Here is a 26,247-nt window from a genome sequence, read left to right on the forward strand (position 1 = left end):
ACTGCATATTCAAGCAGACCCTTCACTAAAACGCCTTCTCAGATTCCCACAACTACAAGCAACCTCCCCTTTCTGAACTCTCTATTGCAGTTTATCTTTTCTCACAGCGCATACCACTTTCTACTTTGTATACAGTTTTAAAATTTTTTTCTAATGTAACTTGAATGTAAAGAGTTTAAATACACACACCAGATCCTTTCTCCCTTAATTAATAGCCTGTAGATGATATTACTCAAAATTCAGTATGCCCTATTTCCTTGAATATGGAATTGAAAAATTATACTGACACATTCAAAGTTCAGACATTTATTTTGATCCAAAACTTATCACAAATTGAAGATAACATTGTAAAGGTTAATGTAACTCAACTAGAAGAATGTTCTGATTATTAAATTTGTTTCCCCAAGAAAGATGGAGTTGATAAGCCCCAAAACACTGACTCTCTTACCAGAATCTTAGGAAAAAGTAAGGTAGTGAAAGATAAACCTGCATTTTCTAATGTAACAACATTACGTTCAGAGTTTTTATTAAAATTTTTCCATAATTATCCAAATAACTACAGAAACAGATAAAGATATTTGAGCTAAATGTTAACTCATTCACCCATTAAATACCGATGAATACTGATACACACTAAAGATTAAGCTAAACGCTATAGAGCAGGGAGAGAAGCTAGAGTCAAATAGATAATTAATTTTGCAGTGAGGAGTGCGGTAACAAGTACTTTGGGAGCATATAGGGCAGCTTCTAACCCAGAGGTATGTTGGGGTGCAAGAGGGATGAATAATATGTGTTTTAGAACAGAGTTTCTCTTTAGGTAATGAAATATTACATATAATTTCGCATTGTGCTAGATGCTTTACTCTCTCTTTGATGAACCAGAAAGCTCTGGCTCTTACGACATATTAATGAGTCATTAATTATTCAGTAATTAATAAATTTTTTCAACGATTTTAATGTGGAAAATGCAGTTTATTGTTACACTTCAAAAAATTAAAAGACAATAACCACATAATCATTTAACACGCAACCAATATTACTCATACAAACCAAACATATTCAATCATGCTACATGACTTTAATGCATAAAAGGCAAGTCATTCTCATAAGTGAAAATAATATTTTTACACAGCCAAAAATAGCATTCTAGGATTACAGAAAAGGAAAAGAAAAGAAAAAATCCTAGGGTCCTATATCCTAGCACCACATCCCAAGAACTAAAAGTAAGTAAAACAGATACAGGATCTCAGAAGTCCATCGTTTTGGATACTACTCTAAGAAATTTGATGATAATTCTCAGTGAAGTGGCTCAAACAGGAGGTATCCTTTTATAAGATGATGAACAGCAAGAGAAAGCTCTCTTCTAGAAACACTGTAACATCCAAAACTGCTCAGTTTAATCAATCAGTTTTTCTAAAATGGAGAATTTGAATGGGAGGCAAGGTATGAAAAACAATTTAGGACCACAAAGCATTGCTGAGGCAAGCTGGGGAACCACAGGTGATGCACCACATTATGGGGCACAAAAAGGTTGGGACCTCTAGGGACTCAAAATTTGGGGAGAGAATAAAAAGAAGAGAACAACAAAAAATGATGATATGAGTATTTTGACTGTTCTCTTCCTTCCTGTGGACTAAATATTAGAAGAATAAGCACAATACGGTTCCCTTTACTCTTCCCACTGGCTCATTGAGTGAGCAGGCATTATGATATTAGACAAGCAAGCATGAACCATATACTATTATCAAGACTTGAAATGTTTCATGGCCTACACACACTTATCTTATTTAGCAAGAACAGGCAATAAGAACAGAGCAAATGCGTCTCAAGTTTAAAAAAAAATTAAGCTATTTCTTAAAATCTGAGATAAAGCTAAAATTAAACTTCTTTACATCTTATCTAAGCAAATATGATCAATGTTTTCTGTGCAAGGAAAAAAACCACACTTCTAACTCCATCTAGCCAGCTCTCCAAAGCAAAAGCAGACATGAGACTTTCAGAGATGACAACTACTATAATATCTCAAAATCCTAAGAAGGCAGCAATGCCCTCATCTTCCTATAGAAAGAGGCCATGTCTTTACGCCTAATGAGTCCTCAGCAAAATAAATTTTGATGATACAATGATCTTTTAAGATGTGTTGTCTCCATAATCTTGGATAAATTCTCAGTTTTCATGATGATCTTTTCACGACTGAATAGGAATGTGAGCATCTACCGTTCTTTGAACAGCAAGACTGAGACTTTTGCAAAGTGCAACCTATAAGTCCTCCAAGAGACCAAACAGAAAGCTTGGGAAATAAAGCATTTGCTACCACAATTACTCACACAAACCCAAAATATTACCAGGATGCAATATTACAGAATATTACAAAAATATTACCAGAATGTAATCATTACTACTGAGGATGAGAGGAAAGTCTTCAAGAAAAATTTTAGTCAAGAAGTAAAGATGCTAAATTGCACCAAAAGCCTCTACCACATTGAATTTAACATTTATGAAACAAATTTTTATGAAAAATTCTACCTAATGATAATAAACTTTTCTCCTTCTACCTAAATTTGAGTTGCATAAAGGTAATCTTCCTCCATATAACTAGTTACGTACATCCGGATGTGATATTTAGATCGTGGCCCTGTATTTGCAAAATAACGGAGCTTTATGTAATACAAAAAAGGCACAGCTGTGGATTGTCCCTGTACATTTAAGCTGATCCTTTCCTGAACACAAAAATCAGTGCTATCTGACTCTCCTGCAGCATGGGGAAGGATGAGTTCTATCAACAGAAATAAAAACCTAAGTGTAACTAAAGTTGTAAGACAGTTTTAAAACTTCACCATCCGGCTAGTAGTAAAGACATCTCACTCTATCTTAAAAATACATTTTACAGTTTCAATGAATATGTTCAGATAAAATTGATGACATTCACTTTAATTTAGTATCTCAGAAGAAATACAGAAACATTATTTTTGTGATAACAGAGGGCTTATTACTACTCATGAATTTTTTTATTAAGGGACTGGATCCAATAAACATATCTGCTAGAGACATAAGATAAATATGAATATATAACAAATATTACAGTTCCCCAATGCTTTCATTATACACACATAATTTAGTAATGGTGTCAGAATAAAACATGATTATGCTGTCGAATAACTTAAAATTAATATTCAGTCATAGCCACTTTTAAAAATAATATATTTTTGAATTAATTTGCTAAACACTTTCAATGACAAGAATTAGCAACATATTAAACGCAAAAAATGTTTTTAAATTTTATCTTCCACCAAGTTAGGTGGACATTAACATTAATGTAGATTTGGCAAGTCAATTAAAGCCAGTCACACAACACTTGCAACAGGAAGAGGGTCACAGTGATCACACCTTTATAGTGAATTCCCAGAATGGGCACATGCAAGATTCAGGGGGAAAAATCTGATGATGAGAAGTAACTACTAAAGTGAAAGTATGCAAGTGTATGTTGAATGGTATGAACGGGGCGGGGAATGTAGATTTTTGGAAAAAGTAAAGTCAAATGAAAATATTTGAGAAATACATATTTAAACAAAAATTTCTCTGCTTCAACCTTCATGTTTAATGTTTTCCTTTCTGCTAAAACAACAGAAATCATCAGGGTTTGAAAACAGAAACCACAAACATCTTTGTGGTTTCAGACTTAGTTACCACCTATTTCAAACTTCTCATCTCTAGATTTAATAGTCTTCAGACAGTTATTTTCACATAGACGAAGTCTTTACATTATACATTAACAAAATATTCTGACCACAGGAAAATAAGATTTTTCCCCCCATCCACTCCCCTAAAGAATACACTTTGAGCTTATTCCACAATAAAATTTGAATCTGTATACTTTAATAAATAAAATCTTTTAAAAATATGAACTCAATGAGAACATCTTTGTGTTCCCAGCATGAGCCATAGCTCCTGGTCTGCAAAGATAAAGACGCAACACCACCAATGTTTCACATTTTTAACGCCTCTAAAGAAGATGGCTACATCTCACAAGTGACAGTGAAGCAGAGCTTAACTGGCAGCACTTTTCTTAACAGTCATAAAATAACGATGCCTTTTGCAAAAAACGTTGTTTTATATTAGATTAAATAGAGTGATAAATGTTAAATTTAGTTAAACTGAATTAAACCAAGGTGAAAGTGTGTTGTCTGTCCACTATATAAATGACAGAAAACTGAAATTCAAGTTTTTTGATTCATTCTTTGTATGAGTTTAAAAGCTTACATTATTATGTAGAATTAATAGGTTACACTTTTTACTTATCTTTAAAAACAACCCAAGTACTGCGTCTTTTCACTGGAGTGTTTAATCCTTTCCATTTACAGTAATGACTGATAGGGAAGGACTTACTGTTGCCATTTTGTTCATTGTTCTCTGTCTGCCCTGCAGCTCTTTTGTCCTTTACTTCCTCTCTTAAGGTCTTCCTTTGTGTGTTGTTGATGTTTTTGTAGTGAAATACTGATTCCTTCCTCATTTTTTGTGAATACCGTCTAGAGGTATTTTCTTTGTGGTTACCACAGAGTTTACATAAAACATCTCATAGTTATAACAATTTATCTTAAGCTGAAAAACATTAACTTTTATCGCAAACAAAAACTCTACACTTTTATTACCCCCAAACCCACACTTTGTTCTTGATGTCACTATTTATATCTTTTTATATCGTGTATCCACTAACAGATGTTTACAAGTAGTTATTTTTTTATACTTTTGTCTTTTAACATCTATACCAGAATTAAAAGTGATTTACATACCATCATTACAGTATTATAGTACTCTGTATTTGTCTATATATTTACCTGTTCTAGCCTATTTTATACATTCAAATGCTGTCATGCTGCTGTTTAACATCCTTTTCTTCATTTGTTTTTCAGAATCTAAAGACTATACTTATTTCATAAATAAAAATGGCCAAAAAATATGTATTAGTGTTGTCTGGCAATTATAAATCAGAACTAAGCTTCTAAGACTTAGGGCAGTGAAGGAGCTGTGTTCTTGAAACCAATAAAGTAGTTCCAGTCCATTAAAATCTCAACCAATTTTAATACCTACCAGTTCCTTTGCTTAGATATGGAGGCTTAAAGAACTTCACAACACCATAGACATTGACAATCGTACCACTCTTAAGTTGATTCAGGGGTGTATATACATAATGTGTTGCTGGAACCTAAAGAAAGAGAAGACAGTGAATATATCAATATTAAATATTTACATTTTAGAATCATGTTATGATCAAGTTTATAAATTAGCAAATCCATTTAAGTGCATTTTTTCCTTCTAAGTGTCTAAAAGGACACTATAGCCTGAAAAAAAAATGAAATGTATAGCTAATAAAGGTTACTATACAAATCAACTAGTTTTTCCTTGAAGTAACGCTGATTATAAATGGTGTAATTTGTAAACAATTATAAGAAACGCAGTTTAAGAGGTTTTGGTGCTGGTTTTTAACCTTAACCAAGATGACTTCAAAACTTATGGTATATATTTCTTTTTTTTTTCCTATAGTGCTATAAAGATTTTGTTTAGGTCAAAATAAAGCCAGGTTTTGACTTATAAATGGTATAAAGACATTAAAAATGGTAATAAGAGAAAAGACAAGTTTTCCGAAATAACTATGCATGAGTTTGGTAAGAGAAGGCAAAGTGATTTACAAGGATACGTCTGTGTATTAGTTAAACAATCCTAAAAGGGTTCAGCTATCTGGCCCCATCACCCACCCAACCCAACAACTGGAAACAAAGTTTCCTTTCACACTAAGAGTTAAAATTTTAAAGATCAAATCAAAATTAATTAATTGGCTCTTTCAAAGAAGCTGATCCCTCAGGTCAAACACAAGCAGGCAGGACTTAGAAATCTCATCAAACCTTGATAAGAAAAAAAAGTTGCAGTTCACCAATGATGAAAGAATAATGGTCAGCATATGGGACAGAAAAGAGAAGATGTGAACTCAGTGACAAAATAACTGGACCTAATATACTATCTTAATAAGTATCTCCCTAAAGTAGAGATGAATGGGGAAGGCCAGTACAGCACAATGACCCTAACCATTATGGTCATCCAAGTTATGTACTTGTTAATTCACAATCAACAAACATCTTCTTTATTATAAGTTGGCTTTCCATGTAAATCAGCCAGTATGTGTGCACAGCAGCTAAGTTATATTCTAATAGTTCAAAATACCTGAACTTTACGAAAAACCATTTTTGCCAAGTTCAGAGGCTCTTTGGTTTATTTCTGTCTTTTTGAAGAGTTCATAGATATATCAAATATTTGAAGTTGACCAATCTATACCAATTTTGAGAAATACTAACACTTGGGGCTAATTCACATTTTTTAAAAATTACATCAATCCTTTCATTGGTTACAGCTTTCCTAAATAACAAATTTTAATTAAACTACTATACCATTTAATTACATTATATTATATAATGTATTATATTAATTACACTATTATACCATTATTCAGAATTTAAAATCAGTATCCCATAGTCATTGCCAACTAGAAACAATGTCCCTAAATTCTGTCTGTCCATTAGAAACTAAAGGTTTAAGAACACATATAGAACATAAACTTAACCTTAAATTTTATCCATATATTATCTTCTTTCCATTTTCACTCAGCTATAAGCAACTCACCTGTAAAAATGGGAACCTTCCTATTGCTATGAGATAAAATTTCTTTTTTAACACTGAAAAAAGTGGTAAAAAAACGAAGAAAAGCAAAATGTATAACTATAAAACTTCTTTATTTAAAATGATAAACTTTGTCAAATCACAATTCACCACATAATAATCTGTTTAAATACAAGGGAATGAAAAAAATAGAAACAGGAGCCGGCTCCGTGGTGCAATGGTTAAGTTCGTGCACTCTGCTCCAGCAGCCCGGGGTTTCGCCGGTTCAGATCCTGGGCGTGGACAAGGTACCGCTCATCAGGCCATGCTGAGGTGGCACCCTACATGCCACAACTAGAGGCACTCACAACTAGAATACACAACTAGGTACTGGGGGTATTTGGGGAGAAAAAGCAGGAAAAAAAATAGAAATAAATTTGCCTGAGGTTTAAAACTAGTAAAAATTCAAGTGTCCTCATACAGTAAAACTTTTTTTCCATTTTAATTTTCTTGTATATGTAGCTCAGGCAAAATATCAGCAGGTATTCCAGACCAGAGAATAACCAAATAGCAATTACTAGGTAAATATATAACTCAACTGCAACATTATCAGATACCAAAAAAGTAGAGATTATGTTTTCTCATTGTACTGAAACTATTTCAAAAGCAGACTATAAAGTGGATCAAAAATATATATATTTTTATGTATATATATATTTATACGTATATGTGTGTATCTATATATGCGTGTATGTGTAGGGTTCTGTGCACATATTCTAACTCAAACTGAATATCATCTTACCAAAGACATTGATTCTGAAGAAAAATCTTTCACAGATTTAACATAAACCTGAAAAAAAAAAGAAAGGGCTTATTTATATACAAATGACCTCCAATGTGATTACAAACTTAATTATTAATTATAGTAAAATTATACTTCTAACCGTAGAATATTCAAATTCACTAGAATGGCATGAAGTTACAGCTTACAAATTAACAGTGACATGTGCAAAGTTGTCTAAGCTAAGCGTCAGTCTAATTCATTAATTTTAATATCATAGGACCACCACACTAGCCCATAGAATGCCTCTGTGTCTATCAGAAACAAACAGGCAGCGGCTGGCCTGCAGGCATATGACTTAGCCCAACTCTACTTCTCTACCTGACAGCCTTGACCAAAGAGGTGGTCTCCAAATGTGTGTGTACGTGTGTGGGGGGTGAAGAAGGAGGGAAAAGATGAATACCTTCATAAAGAAGAAAACAGGAGGAAATCAGTTTTACCTAAAAAGGGGCACTTGACCAATTTAAAACGAAATCAAGTAAATCATCAAAAGAAGCTGACGGTATCACCGAAAGAAACAAGATCAGGTCTAGAGTGTCTGTGAAGTTTTTAAAATTTCATTAACAAATATCTTTAAGGTATCTTTCTTTTCTACCTGGAGTCATTCTAAACATAAAGCCAAGAAAAGAATTTCTATTTTTTAAACTTCAAATACTCAAGTGAATAATTCAGTCAGACTAAATAGTTTATCTGCAGATTTACAGAAAAACTACTTCTATTCCATCACTTTTGTTCAATAAAACCATAATATGATTAGAGGCTAAAAGTTATACTTACATAAACAGTTGATTTAATGTCTTCAAATGCTTTCAAAAGTAAGGATTGTTTACCATCTCTGCTTGTAGATGATGCCGAAAAAACAATAAATCCAGCCACTGCAATAGTGTCCTACAGAGCAAAAAACAGTTTTTAATCATCAAAATATCTATCATTCTGAATGCCATATAAATCCTGATTTTTATTACTATTTAAAAATAGGAATCACCGCTATAAAATGAAAAACTAGTTAGCCTAATCTTGTTTAATGCTTTCTGAATATAAGATTGAGACTACCACCTCCTCTGCAAGGGTATTTATCAATGTAGCCTAGGATGAGCATAATGCCCCACCACTTCACGGGCCAGGAAAACACTAACTAAATCACTTTGAAAATTTTATTTAGTGGGACTTCAAAAATCGATGTTTATCTCAGTTTATGCAAGTAAGTTTGCATGAGTAAGCACAATGGAGAGATAAGAGATGATCCAACAGTATTAAGAATGGAATTTAAACAAAACCAAATCTCAGAGTTGAGAGACTACATTGAGAAAAACATGTCATTAGTGCAAAAACTCCACATGATTATAAGGTTATGATATGTACATATACAAGGCATGAGTTCTAAATCAGTTACCACAATAAAATTAATAAAAAGAAAAAAATCCAGGGCATGAGACATAAATAAGAAATATCCATTTATATACTAATAAGAACAGAGATATTTTCTTCCTACTTAGGTTTAGAGTAGTAGTAAGCAGCCATTCTCTATTTATTCCTGCCTCTCTTGTTCTTTAGTTAAATCTCACTTTTCTTATTTTCCAAATACTGAAACATACAAACTCAACGAGTTTTGTCTTGCTGCGTTATATATATTTTTTATCTTACTCTAATTTTATACAAAAATCTTAAGATACACGAAAATTCCTGGGCTTTAGGCAGCTTCATTCAATAATCTTAATTTCTACCAAGTGGAAGTCTTTTGCGTTACTGACTTTTGCTTTGCATATACAAAGATCTGGCGTCGATGCCCAGGATGCTCTATTCAGATCCATTAAGGAGGCTGTGAGCACCCTGATGACAGGTCATGTCTTACTCTGCTCTGTATTTACAGGCTTGGCACAGCCTAGGCTCTCCAGGAACAACACTGTCAGTGAATCAAAAGAAGGCTCTTATATTTATACTGCCTTTCTAAAATCTCTGGCCCTAAACAGATACTTTAGCTCTGCATATTTCCGGATTTTTTTTTCTTCAGGTGAGACTGCAAACATAATTGTGTCTGTGCTGATAATGCTAAATAACCACAACTCTTCATAGTTAAATGGGAGAAAATTTTCCTTCTCACTGAAGATTTTCTGTTCCTATCACGTTTTAGGCAGTTTTAAAGGGAAATAAACAGTAAGATTGCTTCTGGAATAAATTACTTTTAAAAATTGAAAAATAAGCAATGTCTTCAATTTACCTCGGATCAATATATTCTGACTTAAATGAACACGTAAGATTTTAGTCAAAGATTTAAAGTTGCTTAATCAAACTAACACAGCAAGATAAACAGAAGTTGGGAAGTCATTAGTTCTAAATTCTCTTAAAAGCACAAAAAATAACCTACCTCATGTTATTTTATATTTTATTTAAAAGCGTCTTAAACATAAATATTATGTGGAAAGTAATACACTAACTGCAAGTGTTAGGGGAACAGATGGACATTTTTCTTTCTGTTTTTCTGTATAATCGAAACATTTAGAATAATGAGCATTTCTTTTATGATGAAGAAAACATTTTAAATAGAGAATAGATCACTAAAAGCTTGACATCAACATCCATAGGAAAAAATTTTTCAAAAGGCTATTCTATTTTAACATTAGCAACACAAGTCGGTAAACAGCTACAACTTTCCCTCTAGCACACATTCAGCAACATGGACATAAAACCAAAAATATTTTTTAAGAAAAGAAAAATAACGTGTTTAATTTATTGTATTTATAAACATGAACTTACATTTGAAAATACAAAAATTGTATTGAAGGCCCTCAGTTATCTCACCTCAACTGACCTTGCTTGTTTTATCTCCATACACTTCCATTCAGTGCCATACAGATCAGATTCTCTTATATGCCTAGTGCTTTTCCACGTACATTCTCTGCTTATTCTGAATCCCGACTAATAACACATAGCATTTTTCACTTTCGCACATATCTGACTCTATCTTTTAAAGTCAGGACTATAAACGCTTCTCCCTCGTGAGGTCTATTTTGGGTTGTCTCTCTCCCTCCTTCCTCTGAGCTCTCCTATGCAGCATTTTAATATTTTTCACTTTGCATGTTATTTATAAACTTTTCTTAATGTTTTTAATGCTCTTAAAACTCTGTAAGATCCTTGGGACTGAGAATAAAGTCTTATCTATCTGTGTATTCCATACAAGTGACCAGCAGAGTCTTCTGTTCATAGTCAGTGGTCAACAAATATCTGTTGAATAAATTAATTAATACTGGTAAAAATTAAAGAACAAATCTAAACAAGAAGGGAAAAAATGAATGGCTCTTAAGATTCAGGTCCCATGAATTTACAAATGATAATGGCTTTTAAATTAATTCAAATACACAGATTTATAATAGGCAGTATTAGTTTGGACAACCACTCATTAGATTGAGTTGAAAATGAGATTTAATAAGCATTGTTCTAAGTTCTAAGCTTCTTAGAAGAACATACTGAAGCTATTCAAACAAGAATGGGAATTACACAGTTCAGTGCTAAGAGTGTATATCAGAATATACCACAGTAGGTGTTTATCTCAATCTGCTGAAAGAAGTATTAGGAACCTAGCCTGAGAAGAATACCATGCTACTGAAAGTGATAAGGCTTTATCACTATCTGGGCACAAATGTTCTATAAGTGCACACACATTTGGTGTAACTGAAATCTCTGAACTAACTCAGGATACTCAGACATCAGCAAATGGCTCATTTCCCTTTTGTGTCTGTGCCACCCTGTCACAGTGCCTTAGGAAGAGGGAGTCCTTGTCTTTAAACAATTTCCTGTATGGTTTAGCCAAAAGGAATATTTCTACTGCAAAGCGGTCTCAGAGAAAATGAATGAAATCAGTACAGGTCTTTTTAACATAAAGAAGTGTTCTTTAAAAATCAACAATTAACTTAGAAAGAAAACAAAAACAGCTTATTTGCGCATTAACATATGATTTTCACATGTTAATAGCTCCTAATAAAGAGCACAATCAGTGGTGAAATAAGCAGCAAATCAATAGGTGAACAACAAAAATGTAAACCACAAGACTACTGTATAAATTTGCTAATTTCTAACAGATAAGATATGAAAAATTCTCAAGTCATTACACTTAATGAGTGGGGTAAGGGCACAGAAAATATGAAACAATTGATAATCCAAAAAGAAAAACACTTATCTGACTTTAACAGGCATTAAGTAATTTTTAATATACTGACCTTGCAAATCTTGTTAGGTTATATTTTAAAACACTGTTAAAGAGTGAAGGGTACAGGGAGAAACCAGGGTTCTAATAGTCATCGATAGTGCAGTGATTGACAGAAAATCTTTCTCTAATATAAAAAATTTATTTCATGGGTATTAGCATTTACTGGATCATGCAACATCAAGGAAATAACCTGAAGTAATATATGAAATATTAGCATAAAAATCACAATCTTTAAATGGCCTACAAATCACTATATGATCTGATGCCCACCCATCTCACAGCCACATACTGCGTGACTCACTCCGGAATCCCGACCTCTCATAATTCTTTAGCATACCCGAATCCTCCCTCAAGGCCTCTGCATATGCTGGTCTCTCTCACTCAGCCAGTCTCCCATGCCCCTGTGCTCTTTCTTTCTGCTTCCTTTCTCGTTCTGCCACTCAATCTTCTTGGTTATACATCACAACTAGATAAAAAATTAATTCCATGATAGTCGTTTAATTCCAGTCTTCCCCACTGAACACTGTTTCATGATGAGAAGACAGAAAACACTCAACAAGTGTTTGGACAACCAAATGAATAGTCAAACATATGAACACTCACATATATATGTACTATTCCTGCATTGGATCTTAAATAAACTGCTCTACTACAAAACTTACTTCACAGAATCTTAGCATTTTAGAACTGAAAAGGACCTGAGAGATCATGTAATCAAACACCTTCATTTTTCAGATAAGAAAATAAGGACGAGGGGCCGGCCTGGTGGCACAGAGGTTAAGTTCGCACATTCTGCTTTGGCAGACCGGGTTCGCTGGTTTGGATCCCGGGTGCGGACATGGCACTGCTTGGCAAGCCATGCTGTGGTAGGCGTCCCACATATAAAGTAGAGGAAGATGGGCATGGATGTGAGCTCAGGGCCAGTCTTCCTCAGCAAAAAGAAGAGGATCGGCAGCAGTTAGCTGAGGGCTAATCTTCCTCAAAAAAAAAAAAGAAAAGAAGGGCCAGAGAGGATAGATGAGCAGTCTAAGGTCACACACAGCTAATTAGTTGTAGATCAAAGCAAGACCCAGATCTCCTGACTTCTAAGACAGGCACTGCTCTACATCCTCTTTCAGAACTAAATCTTCACAGGGATGGGAAAAAATGTATTAATAACTGTCAATAATTTTCCCAGGTTTGTGATAAAATATTTTTTAAAACTTTCAAAATACTTCGGAAAAGTCTTTCCTCATACTTAATATGCACATATTAAAAGTTAAATCTTACTTTAAATGAAAGCTAAACTGAAAAAAATGCCTCACATAGAGGAAGAGTCAATCAGAGCATACGTATTCCTGCAAACTGTATCACTAGTCTAGCAAAGCAAGAATTAAAATTTGGTTAAAATTCATTTTAATGTTTTAGGATTGTTTTTCATTTTCAAATATAGAACTAACCTTAAGGAAACAAGCAAGTGACAAAGAAGAAAGGTGCAAGAATTAAATTAGAAAATTATTTTATGCAAAAAGTTTTACCTTTGATTGTAACCTTACCTTTAATCTTTAACCTTAATATTATAAAGTCTAAAATAAATAACCCAATTGGACCTCCCAAATGATTAGCATTCATGGATTTTAAACCCAGAAAGAATTTAAAGTTAATTGTGACCTCAGTTTTCTCACCATATTTTAAAAGCGAGAAACCTTGACGTACCATTATTAACATTCTCTATTATCTGACAAGTACTAATTAGAATTAGTATAGTTCTATTGTATTTTAATGAATACCTATCTAAAATATACTTCAATAGCAGAAAACACTTTTCATATGTCGATTAGGTAAAATACTAATATCTAATATATTGTACATGTTTTGCTAATTCATTATATTACAACCTTTTTATATTGTTTCTCAAGTAATTTAATAAACATAAGAATCTTAAAGGATAAAGATGAAAATGTATTTAAAATATAAGCAAACAGATCCCTAATATTCAATATCACGTATTTATTTTTAAAACCCTATGATGTCCAAGATATTTTGTAAAATAAAGCAATTTACAAACATGGATAGTATAAAGGCATCTGGTCAAAAGTATACATATATAAGGTTATATATATATATATATATATACACACACATGCATATATACACACATACATAAGTATACATAAAGATATATATAAAAGCTGGAAGGATACAAAAACAAAAGCATAGCAGTGGTTTTATACAACAATGGGAATAGACAATGGGAGTGGGCTCACAGGGAGTGGGGCAGCTTTAGCTTTTCGGGTTACACCCTTCCACAGTGAATGTTTTTAAGGCCATGACCACATAAGAGGAACAAAATCTTCTAAGCCAAATATTTGCAAGACCTAATTCAAGTCCACAATACCTCCTGAGGCAGGAAAAGAATATAGCTGAGGAGATAGTTTCTTTGCTTATAAGTCCTATAATAAACCTTGGCCTTAGAATGGTTACCTTCATAAGAGTCCTAATGATCATCATCACAGGGGTCACTGAAGGCTCAAATGATAAACAGCTATGGAAGCACTTTGCATCTGTAAAATTCCACGCAAATGTAATAGAATATTCTTAGGAAAAGATTAGGATAAGAACTGGTTAAACATTAGGAGCTAGCTATAATAAATGTTTGTAAAACAATGTTTTCTACTACCTATTTCTTAAGCAAAATCTGCCTAACAGCCTTTTACATATAGCCTGTACCATCTGCTATAGAACTATTTAAAATAAACAAAGGATAGGAAACAAAACAGAGTTCTTTAAATCACTAGAAATTAGAATTTACAATCTCTTGATATCATTCCATTTCAATACATGCTAGCCAGAAAATCTCTTTAAAAGTTATGAACCTCCCCAAAAACTTAACACACATGTGCATATGCACACACACGTGGACAGTCAGACACACCCCAGGAGTAAGGAGGAGGAAGAAAGTATAAGATAAAAAAGATCCATGCACTTAGGTAAAATAAATTTAAAAATCTCTATGTAATAAATAAAATACACACACACTCTGCTTTCATACCAACTCTACCTAGAATACTTCCCTCAAAGATACTTTTGTGTTGTTTTTAAAAACATTTCAAAAATTCTCCAAGAGAACTTAAAATATTGAATTCACATTAGCACTTCACTTTCATGAATATGAATGTTTTTCCTAAAAATGACTCAAGGAGATTTCTATAAGTTACCAATTTCTAATATCAAATTATTATTGTTTCTGTATAATGTGGGCACAGAGCTAATGACTCTAGGAGCTCAATATGAACTTCACTATAAACCATGATAGAATCATATGAAATTCTGTCCTTAAAAACCAGTTCTCAATGATCGTGGGTTCATGGATCTCTCTGAGAAGGATACCACAGTTGCAGATGGCCTCCTCAGGAAAAACAAAAAAAAATACATACACTTTTGGTTGGTACAAGAACTCCTTTTGCCAATGTAAACACTGCTAGGGGTTCGCTGGAGACCCCTCCACCCTAGGATACTCATCTTCATCTACAAACTACAGGTCCTATCACAAAAAATGAAATAGGCTTCAGTTTTACAGCTAATTGACCCTTAAAACAGAAGACTAGAGCTTCTTCCTGATCATGCATTAGAACGGCCTTTTCTCCCCAACAGGAATTTTAAGTAGACCATTTAATGTCTTACTTAATAAAAAAAGATCAGTAGAGAAGGAAAGGAAAGGCACCTTTAATGATCTGAGCAAGCTGAAAGGAAGTACATTAAAATTTCCTGGCCCAAGTCCTTGAAATCTCTGAAAATGTTAAAGTGTATGTCTTTACAGAAAGGAAAAAGTTCATGTGAAATAAGAACATGAAACTACATTTCATGTATATTTCATACATTCTATAATCCATGAAAACTAAATATTACTAATTCAACATATTAGGGCAAAACTTACCTCTGTATACCTAGCAGCCTGAAGAATGAGGAAGGAAGCTGTTAACAGCATTTGTTTGTATGGTTTTTTTTGGAAGGATGGGGAGTCAGAAAAAATATGTTATAAGTATTCACATGCAAATTAAACTATTTTATTTTCCCCTATCTCGACAAAGTATTGTAATATTTTCTAGTTCAAAAGAAAAACGATATGTAACTTATCTTTCTAAATAAGTGAATCTTCCCGTTAAAACTACTTAATATTCTCACTTTCATTCATATGCTTTCCCCTTCTCGATCTCATCATTTCTGAAGAGTTATCTTCCTTGAAAAAATGGCATGATTTCGATTCTTCTTAAACACTGAATTCTTAATAATTCAAAACTGTCATCATGAATATTAATTATTTTAACTGAGCTGAAAGAAAGTTATGCCTTCAAGGGCAAAAATAATAATAGGAATAATAATATTAACGACAACAGGCCTTTAACTGGAGCCACGCAAAGAAGTGTCTCATCAAAAGAGTTACACAAAGCTGCGGACTCCCCTACCTGAAGGGCCTGAAGGAGACTGTCAGATCTAACACTTCTTTTTTGGTAAATTTGCTTCTGACACTTCACTGTGCCATATCAACTAGAATAAAACTGTATCTTAATTATATTTTAAAAATTGCATCTATAATTATTCTAATTATCATTCCAAGAGAAATAGTCTGATGAATGGTTCTAGGAGTTTTAGAACATGAAATGGTATGGCAACTATGTTATTTCCTCAAATTCTAAAGATTTTAAGATATATTACTCATTTAATAACAGCTTTTCAGAGAGGGAAAAAAATAACCACTACACTGATTTCGTTTGTTCAAATTATAAATTAGGAAAAAAATTAACTGATTTATCACCTCTTCACAGAAGCTGTAGCACAAAAGACAAACCTTGAGTTTGACAATCTATTCCCAAAATTCTTGTGTAAGGAAAAAAAAAGTAGATGCTCTGACAGTTTCCTTGAAACGGATCTTTATTCTAGACTCCAAAGGCAGGTTTTGCAAAAAGAGCACCCCTTCTCAAGTCCACTGAATTATTTATGAATCATCACAATTTCTGAAACTACAGTAGGCCAGAACTACTAGAACACTCGGAGAATCGCACACCTGCACTTTCTGTTAGCTATCTGAGAGGCAAGGTCTCTCCCACCCTCTCGAGGCTGGGAGCATGCAGGGAAGGCGGCAGGTGAGGGAGCGCTTCTTCACATCAGGGCTCCCTGGGTCATATGGCTAGGTCTTGGAGAGCTCCGAACAACTATTCACCATTCTCTACAGCATTATTCGAATATTTTTCAACCAGCACAGCCATTAACCTGTGCATAATAGCTGAGTATCAGTCCTGGACATATTCCTCATTCCCAGCATTGTCATCATTATTTAGGAATTCACCTAACTAGACAAATGACACAACCCATTCATCATTACTAGATGCTATACTGACTCTAGGATCTCATCAGCTAACAAATGAAGAGAAAATATTTTAAAAAGATGGCAAGATAGTGTTCAAACTTGCCTTTTTAAGAGAAGAGCTACAAATACTCTGGTCTGAGAAAACCAGAAGGTCCAAATTTTACCACAAATTTCCACACCATCCACATATTTATGTGCTCATTTGAATACATCAGCAACAAAAGAGGATCCCGTCATGAAAGCTGACTTTTGGGGGTAACCATTTCACTATAACTTGTATTTTTTGCTGTCAGTAATCTGCCATGAAATTTCCCTAAATAATTTAGGACACAGAATTAAACGCTTTTAAAAAAAAACCTTAAGGGATAAGAACATACTGATAGGTGATTACCTCCCCAAAGTGACAGAGTTTAACTTCCTAGGTAATGCATTTCATAGTGTCAAATGAACATTAGACATACATGCTATACTAGATTAACAAAATTTATAGGGAACAGGTAAGAACCAAGGACAGCTGTTTTTATTCAAATATTTATTTAATGTAGAAAAAACTAGGAAAAATTATTGTTCAGGATTAATTCAATTTAAGAACTTCAGGAATTCTTACAGACTTAAATAAGCATTGTGTCAAAAACTGACAACTACTTTTCTCTAACCCACAAATATACAAACAGATGCACAACTAATCAATTCTATCCAATTCCACCAATGCTTTAGTTTTGGTCTTTATACATCCAGGATAGTTTTCGAATTACTGTAAAGTCTCCACGCTGATTTCCCTATTTTAGTCTCCTCCTGATAGAAGAAAATAAATTGAGAAATACTTTATGAGATAATCAGGGAAACTGGGACACTGACTTGATATTTGATTATATAAAGGAATTACTGTTAAATTATTTTAGGGATAATAATGAAATTGTGTCTTTACATGTGTACACATATAAAGAGGAAGACAAAGACATATATAGATTGCATGTGTATATATATATATGACTACATTGATATTTCATGATTTTAAAAAATTGATGCTAATATTTCAGTAATATAATGGCACTGTGGTATGTAGTCATCGTGTATATGAATATACACTCATATACGTATAATTTTAGGAATTTTTTCTCTTTTACATACCGAAATTTTTATGGCTTAAACTATATAATTCTTGATATTTGCATCAAAATAATCTATACCAGTAAAACGATTAAATGATGAAACAGATGAAATAAGACAGGCTGTATGGTGATGTGAGATAATGGATATATGGACATTCACTATATAACTCTCACCACTTAGATGTTTGAAATTTTCTATAACAAAAAGTTTAAAGACTAGTAAATAAAATGTCCCACTAAAAAATAAAGTTGCCTACCATTTGAAGTTTCTCCCAAATCCTCCAGGCAGATTCAGTTGATTGAGGCTGCTATTATAGCTCTACTATAGTTACCACTATTAAGTGATTTTCCATTAGACTAGAGTTATGAGCTCCATAAGGTCAAGCACTGTAGCTTACACCTTTTGGTTTCTCCAGAGCCTAGCACAGTGTTTAGCAAAATGGCAACCCTTAATAAATCTTTACTGAACCCATTAAATGAATGTAAATGAAAAAAGAGAGTAAGTACAATCTCAGTGGACTCTGTGGTTTTGCAGAAACCAGAGTTTCTTCCATATGCCATTTACTTGTTAGTAACAGCCACAAATCAAAAAGGATTGAAACCATCTATCTAATATTCCAGCAACATTATTTTAGAAGTACCGCCTACCTCTAAACAACTCTTTGGAGACTTCTTGCTCACTCAACAATCTATTTAATAGCTACATGCTTAATATTAGCTAATTGCTCAATCTGGTTTTGCAAATATATAGGGGTCTCCAATTAACATCAAAGAGGTCATAAGAGTCTTAAAGAAAATTAATTTTAAATCATTTTAATATACAAGCAGAAAAAAATCTTTAAGATGATACACCAAACAGTGGTTAATCTCTAGAGATGTGCTGTCCCATACAGTATCAACTGGCCACATGTGGCTAATTAAATTTGTTAATTAAAACAATGAAAAATTTAAAATTCAGTCCCTCAGCTGTACCAGCCACATTTCAAGTGCTCATTAGCCAAATATGACTAGTGGCTACCACACTGATGACACAGATATAAACCATTTCCATCATTACATCATAATAGTTTTACGGGACAGTGCTGCTCTAGAGGACTTCGATCACAAGGGACTTTCCTTTTTCTAATACACAGCTGTATTACTTAAACAGTGCATAGCAGGCATGTATTTCTTTTTTATTGAAGCAAAGTAAAAATAATGTAAAACTTGCCATTTTTAAGCATACAACTTAGTGGCATTAATTACAATCACAATGTTGTACAACCATCACCACTATTTCCAAAACTTTTTTATCATCTCAAATAGAACCTCTTTAACCATTAAGCTAGTAACTCCTCATTCCCTCTCCCCAGCCTCTGGTAACCTCGAATCTACTTTCTGTCTGTAAATTTACCTATTCTGCATATTCATAGAAAGTGGAATCATAACATAGTTGTACTTTTGTGTCTATCTTATTTTACTCAGCATAATGTTTTCAAGGTTCATCCATGATATATCAGAATTTCATTCCTTTTTACAGCTAAATAATATTCCATTGTATATATATAGCACTTTGTTTATCCATTCATCTGCTGATGGACACTTGAGTTGTTTCCACCTTTTGGCTATTGTGAATAACATTGTGATGCACAGTGGTGTACAAATATCTGTTTTGAGTCTCTGTTTACAATTTTTGGGGGTATATATCTAGTAGGGGTCATCCAATAATTCTATGTTTAGCTCTTTGAAGAACCACCAAACCGTTTTCCACAGTGGCTGTATCATTTTACATTGAGTGGACTTGGCACCTTTGTCAAAAATCAACTGTTCATAAATATAAGGGTTACTTCTTGACCTTTAATTCTATTCCACTGGTATACATGTCTGCCCTTATGCCATTTCCACAGTGTTGATTAGTGTCTTTGTAGCAAGTTTTAAAATCACAAAGCCTGAGTCCTCCCACTTTGTTATTCTTTTTCTAGATTGTTTTGGTTTTCAGAGCCCCTTAAAACTCCATATGAATTTGAGGATCAACTTTTCCATTTCTGCAGACAAGGCTGTTGGAATTTTGATAGGGGTTGCACTGAATCTATAGATCACTTTGGGGAGTATTGACAGCTGAACAATATTAAGTCTTCCTACCCAAGAACATGCACCTCTTTCCTTTATTTAGGTCTTAATTTCTCTTAGCAATGTTTTTTAACTTTCAGTATACAAGTCTTTCACTTCATTGTTTAAATTTACTCCCAGGTATATTATTCCTTTAGACACTATCATATATCGAATTTTTCTCATAATTTCCTTTCCAGATTGTTCATTGTAGGTGTATACAAACACTATTGATTTTTGTGTGTTGATCTTGTACCCTATAACACTGGTGAATTCATTCATTAGCTCTGGTATCTTTCTTCTGGATTCTTTAGGATTTTTAAACCTAGGATCATGTTATGTAAGAACCGAGAGAGTTTTACTCCTTCCTTTACAATTTAGATGTCTTTTATTTCTTCTTCTTACTTGATTGTTCTGGCTACACTTTCCGGTACAATGTTGAATGGCAGCTGATGAAATGACGAAAGCGAGCATCCTTGTCTTCTTCCAAATCTTAGGGGGAAAGCTTTCAGTCTTCCACCACTCAGTATGAGGTTAGCTGTGGGTTTTTCATAATTGCCCTTTATCACGTTGAAGAAGATCCCTTCTGTTCCTAGTTGTGATTGTTTTGATTATGAAAGGGTGTAGGATTCTATCACATGCCTTTTCTGCATCAACTAAGATGATCATTTGTTTTTTCCCTTTGCTCTATTAATGTGATATATTACAATCAGTGATTTTCTTATGTTGAACCAAACTGTACTCCTGGGATAAACTCCACTTGGTCATGGTGTCTACTCCTTTAATACGCTCTTGGGTTCAGTTTGGTAGTATCTTGTTGATTTAGCAGGCACGTTATTTTTAAAACAACTATAAGAAAATATTATAAACATACAGAGAGTTGTAAATCATAATATTTTTTAAATAGTAGGAATTATTTTTTAATTAAGTGAGGAGAAAATGTATATATTTGTAAGATACTCTATTGAATACTAAAAATTAAAATGAAGTGAGAGGAAATATTGTTCCTTTTTATGTCAATGATAAGTTTCACTGAGCTTTTAGGACTGTTCCAATTTTAAAGATGTCACTTTTTTAAGTATCATTTTTATGTACCTGCAAATATATAATGACTCTCTAAAATAAAGGTCTACAGGATGATTACAGCATCATCAATAATTCTAAATCTACTTCTAAAATAAAGAAATATGAAAATATTTTACCCCTTCATAGAAAACTTTTGCACAGTCCTTTGCTAATTTTCCGAAAAATGATACATTGATGGTGTTGACCTCTGAATCTGAATTTTCTTGTTCTATAGAGAAAAATGCACAAAGAGAGAAACACTTATTAGCTACAGCAGTTTTATACACACAGGAAAATTGATGACAACTACATTCTAAAAACTACAATTACTTCAAAATGTAATTATGAAGAATAATTCAAATGTTTATAATTCACTTCTAATTTAGTCTAATACCTTAAATACTGCAAAAACAACATATAGAATGCTACTAAGCATTAAAATAAAAATTATAACAAGTTTCAACTGGAATACCTTTTACAAATTTCTGTAATTATCACATTAACATCATACAATGACCACTTTCTATTTCTTTTCCCATGTTTATAATCAGAAAAAACTGAATAAGGTACTAATTATTCAATCTTTACACTGTATAATGTATCATCACCCCCCATATATTTCATTTTTACTGAACTTATAGTAATCTACAGTTGTCATTAAGTTTTGTTTTGGGGGGGTTTTTTGGTGAGGAAGATGGGCCCTGAGCTAACATTCGTGCCAATCTTCCTCTATTTTGTATGTGGGATGCTGTCACAGTGTGGCTTGATGAGTGGTGTGTAGGTTTGTGCCCAGGATCCAAACCTGTGAACGCTGGGCCACTGAAGTGGAACATGTGAACTCAACCACTACACAACTGGGCCAGCCCCCATTAAGTTTTAATCTAGACAAGTGTAATCTACTCCCCTGGCACTGAAGAAAAAAGTGCAGAGTGTGTGTAGTTAAAGACTGAACTATCAGTGATTTTGAAAATGAAAATTACTTGGGAAAAAAGGAAGGAATATTCTGCAAATAACCTCATTTGTATCTTCTAGGCTTGGGGAAAGAATCTCCTAATCTTCATTCTCCAGAGGTCATCTCCTGTAAGCACTGCAGCATGACCAAAAGCTAAGATTCCATTATATCATCTGAGGAAAGTCTCACTCATATCAGCTTTCAAACATTCAACTACTCCAAGAAATGCCATCATATCAGATTTTCATGCATTTATGAAGTACATGAACAATCTTTCCAAAACTGGCAGTCTTCTTTGTGTGACTGAGAACTCCTGAATCTGCTACTGTTAGGTCTAGTGCACGGAGCAATGAAACAACTACCACATAGCTACCTATTGCTGCCTTTCACTTACCTCTTTAACTCCTTAAAACAGGTATAAACATAAATTGAAATGTGAATGTTCCTCAAATACAAAAACATAGTGGTTTCTAACCAAAATATAACACACTTCTTTAATATCTTAAATGATTCTCAGATGTCTGTTTCCGGCCATGATGGAGTAACAGAAATTAGATTTATTTTCCAGTCTTAAAACAACTAGAAAACTAAGGAAATATATATAAAACAATAGTTTTCAGATATTAGACAACAGGAAATGCAGGAAAGTGATCTCCTTCAGAAGGAAAACAAAGCAATAACCCTAGCTTACTTCCTGGAGTGTTTCCAGGCAGCAGAAAATGGAGGCAAAAGTCAAACCAACCCCAGGAGCCTCACGGAATTCGTAAGAGTTTAGATTTGAGGATGCCAGCATGGCTAGAATTTGCAGGACAGAGTGCTGAAAGGAGGAGAGCACTACAGATACAGTGTTCTGGAGATCTGAGGATGGGTGCCTTCACGTCTTTACCTGAGCACTATCTCCAAGTGCACAGTGCACAGGAGGAAAGTGTCCCAGAAAGGGGAAAAACCCCCTGAAAGGAATAGGCAGAACAATTCTGAGACTCACACAGGGCTGGGAATTGTTCTGACCAGTCAGAGTGGAACCCTCATATGTAAGGCATAGAGTAGAATCATCAGAAGGGTATTTCCTTAGTGATAAGGCCAAATTAGCCCCAAAACAAAGGCTGCTCTAGACCACCCAAAAAAAGCTAATCAAATTGATTCCAAGAAAATTAAATGTATCCCCAAACAAAGACAAATAATATTTAAAGAATGACAAATCCAACATTCAATAATATAAAATTCTGAATGTCCAGTATCCAGTAAAAAATTAGCAGCCATGCAAAAGGGAAAACCAGGCCAACACATAACAAGTGCAGAGGCAGGGGTGGGGGGTGTCAATCAATAGAACACACAATGATAGAATTTCTTCATTTTTTAAATCTTAGTTCTCTCTTCTTCCACCTGAATCATTTTTAGATTTCTATCTTTAAGTTCGTTATTTCTCTCTTCCATATGGTCTGCTGTATTCCCAATGCTTTCTACTTTATTCTTCATCTCATTAATTGTGTGCTTCACCTCCAGAATTTGTTTGCTTTTTGTTGTTGTTTGTTTGTTTTTGGTGAGGAAGATTCACTCTGAGCTAAATTCCGTTGCCAGTCTTCCTTTTTTTTTTCCCTTGAGGAAAATTAGCCATGAAATAACATCTGTGCCAATCTTACCCTATTTTGTATGTGGGTTGCCACCACAATATGGCTTGACAAGAGGTGTAGCTACATGCCCAGGATCTGAACCTGGGCCCGCCAAAGCAGAGTGTGCCCGACTTAACTACTATGCCAAAGGGCTGTCCCCATTTGTTTTTGTTTGTAGAGAATCAATCTCTTTGGATAAGTATTCCATCTGTTTATTAATTTTATTCCTGAGCTCACTAAACTGTCTTTCTGAGTTTTTTGGTAACTCATTGTGTTTCTTCATGACAGCTATTTTGAAATCTGTCAGTCAGACTGTAACCTTCCATGACTTGAAATTTGGTTTCTGAAGACTTGTCATTTTCTTTCTGTTCTGCCATGGTACTGTAGTTCTCATGGTGCTTGATGAGCTGATTCTTAGCTGGTGCATTTGTGGTAGTAAACACTTTTCTTATTTGGGTAAGACTTTGGTTACTTTGATCCCAAGCTGCTTCTGGTTGTATTTGAGAGGCAACACTTTCCGGCCTCCACTGCCTCTGCCAGAGGCGTTGTCAGTGCCCTCCTTGTGCTGCCTGTGCTTCTGGGGTTGCTGGTGCTTTGCTATTTACAATGTCATGGTGTTGTCACCAAGATCATCAGCCTGCAAGCACTCCTGCTGCTTCTGGGGTCGTTTGGGCTTCATGTTCCCCAACTGGCTTTCCCTGGGCTCAGGTGCTGCTGCACCATGCAACTCGTGTACTGCTGCTCCCAGGTTATCTGGGAGTGCTGGCAACACTGCTGCCAGGGGTGCTCAGTTCATGGGTGTTTCTGTCACTGCCAGGCTCCAACGGTCTTGTATACAGGCTTTGCTGCTAGTAGAGCCAGTGCTGGGGGTGCCACCACTGAGGGCTGGGTCCCAGGTTCTGCTGTGGCTCCTGAAGCCTCTGGTCACAGATGCCACATGCCACTGTTAACAAAGGAACAGGGGCTAAGCTGCAAGTGCTGCTGCTGCTCCTGCAGCCTCTGGTCACAGTGCACACCAGTGTATTTTTTAAAACCTCAAGTCAGGGCACCACCACCCCTGTCAGTGTTATCCATGTTTTGGATGCAGCCCTTACTGCTGGAAAGACCAGGGAGAGAGTCATCACTGCCTCGAGAGAGAGAGAGGGGGCTGGTTCACTAGCATTGCTGTTTCCTGGAGCCTCAGGTCGTGGGTGTCACCTATCAATGCTGAGCAGGGGGCAGAGGCTAAGCCACAAGTGCCATGTCTGCTCCTGCAGCCTCTGGCCACAGGCACATAACAGTGTGCTGGTAGTGTGCTCCTTGAGACCAGAAGCATTCACATTTTGGATCGCTGACACTGAGGGTGGGGGTGGGGCCTACTCTCCTAGTTCCACTGCCTCCAGTCCACCGATCTTCAGATGTATAGATGCACAGATCTCTCAGGAGATCTGGTGCTGTACAGGGAGTCATTTGTTGGTCAATGCATGTCCCACTGGTTGTGACTTGGGAGAAACAAAGGGAAAAACTCATTATATCATGATGCTGATGTCACTCTCCGGAAATGATAAGAGATAATAAGATTACCAGAGAGGATTTTAGAATAGTTATTGAAAAATATATTAGAAGTTAATATGCTGATTGGAGTTAACAACAGATTAACAAAGAAGAAAACGTTACAGAAAACTGAAAAATAGAGAAAATCAATGAAAAGATCAACAAAGTAAATCTCTAGCCAGAATGATCAGAAAAAAAAACAGCAAAAGAGAGTAGTCATAAAGTATCTATCAATGAAATAGGACATCACTACAGACCCTACCAATATTAAAAGCATCTCAAAAATATATTACAAATAACTTTATGCCAATATATTTGACAACTAGGATGAAATGGTTAAACTCCTTCAGAAACACAAACTACCAAAGCTTACTCAAGAAAAAACAGATAACCTGAATAGCCCTATATCAATTAAAGACACTGAACTTAAGAATTAAAAGCTTTCCCCTAAAGACAATTCCAGGCATAGTTGGCTTCACTGGTGAATTTTACAAACATTTAAGAAAGAGATAATAACAATTTTAGATAAATTCTTCCAGAAAACAGAAGAGAAGTAACCACTTAACAACTCTTCTCCTGAGGACAGCATTACCCTGATACCAAAACCAGTCAAAATCATTACAAGAAAAGAAAAATTCAGACCAATATCCTTCAAAAATTTACATGCAAAAATCCTTAACAAAATATAAGTAACTCAAACCTAACAATATATAAAAAGGATAATACATCAGGCCTATCACCTAATCTTGCTTTATTTCCCTTCAGACCACATTTTTACCTAATATTACCTTATGTAGTTATTTATTGAATTTATTTCTTTCTCTAAAATGTAAACTCTGTGTAGGCA

At 34.4% G+C, this 26,247-nt stretch overlaps 1 protein-coding gene across 28 annotated transcripts in view; it reads right to left on the minus strand.

The window, feature by feature from the left end:
• POT1 (protection of telomeres 1) overlaps nt 1-26,247 on the minus strand; it is a 92,740-nt gene that overhangs the window by 58,950 nt on the left and 7,543 nt on the right. For 11 of the 28 annotated variants that reach the window (XM_070616508.1, XM_070616493.1, XM_070616492.1 and 8 more), the window contains 4 exons: nt 21,443-21,534; nt 8,267-8,377; nt 7,451-7,498; nt 5,089-5,203 (listed from right to left, as the gene is read on the minus strand). In XM_070616508.1, coding sequence (XP_070472609.1) covers nt 5,089-5,203; nt 7,451-7,459 — 124 coding nt within the window. In that variant the 5' untranslated portion in view covers nt 7,460-7,498; nt 8,267-8,377; nt 21,443-21,534. Of the gene's footprint in view, nt 1-5,088; nt 5,204-7,450; nt 7,499-8,266; nt 8,378-14,156; nt 21,090-21,442; nt 21,535-26,247 lie in introns of all 28 variants that reach the window. The other 17 variants (XM_070616505.1, XM_070616506.1, XM_070616503.1 and 14 more) reach the window with 3 other exon arrangements.

This window comes from Equus przewalskii, chromosome 4 (assembly GCF_037783145.1).
Source record: "Equus przewalskii isolate Varuska chromosome 4, EquPr2, whole genome shotgun sequence".
NCBI classification, from domain to species: Eukaryota; Metazoa; Chordata; class Mammalia; order Perissodactyla; family Equidae; genus Equus; species Equus przewalskii.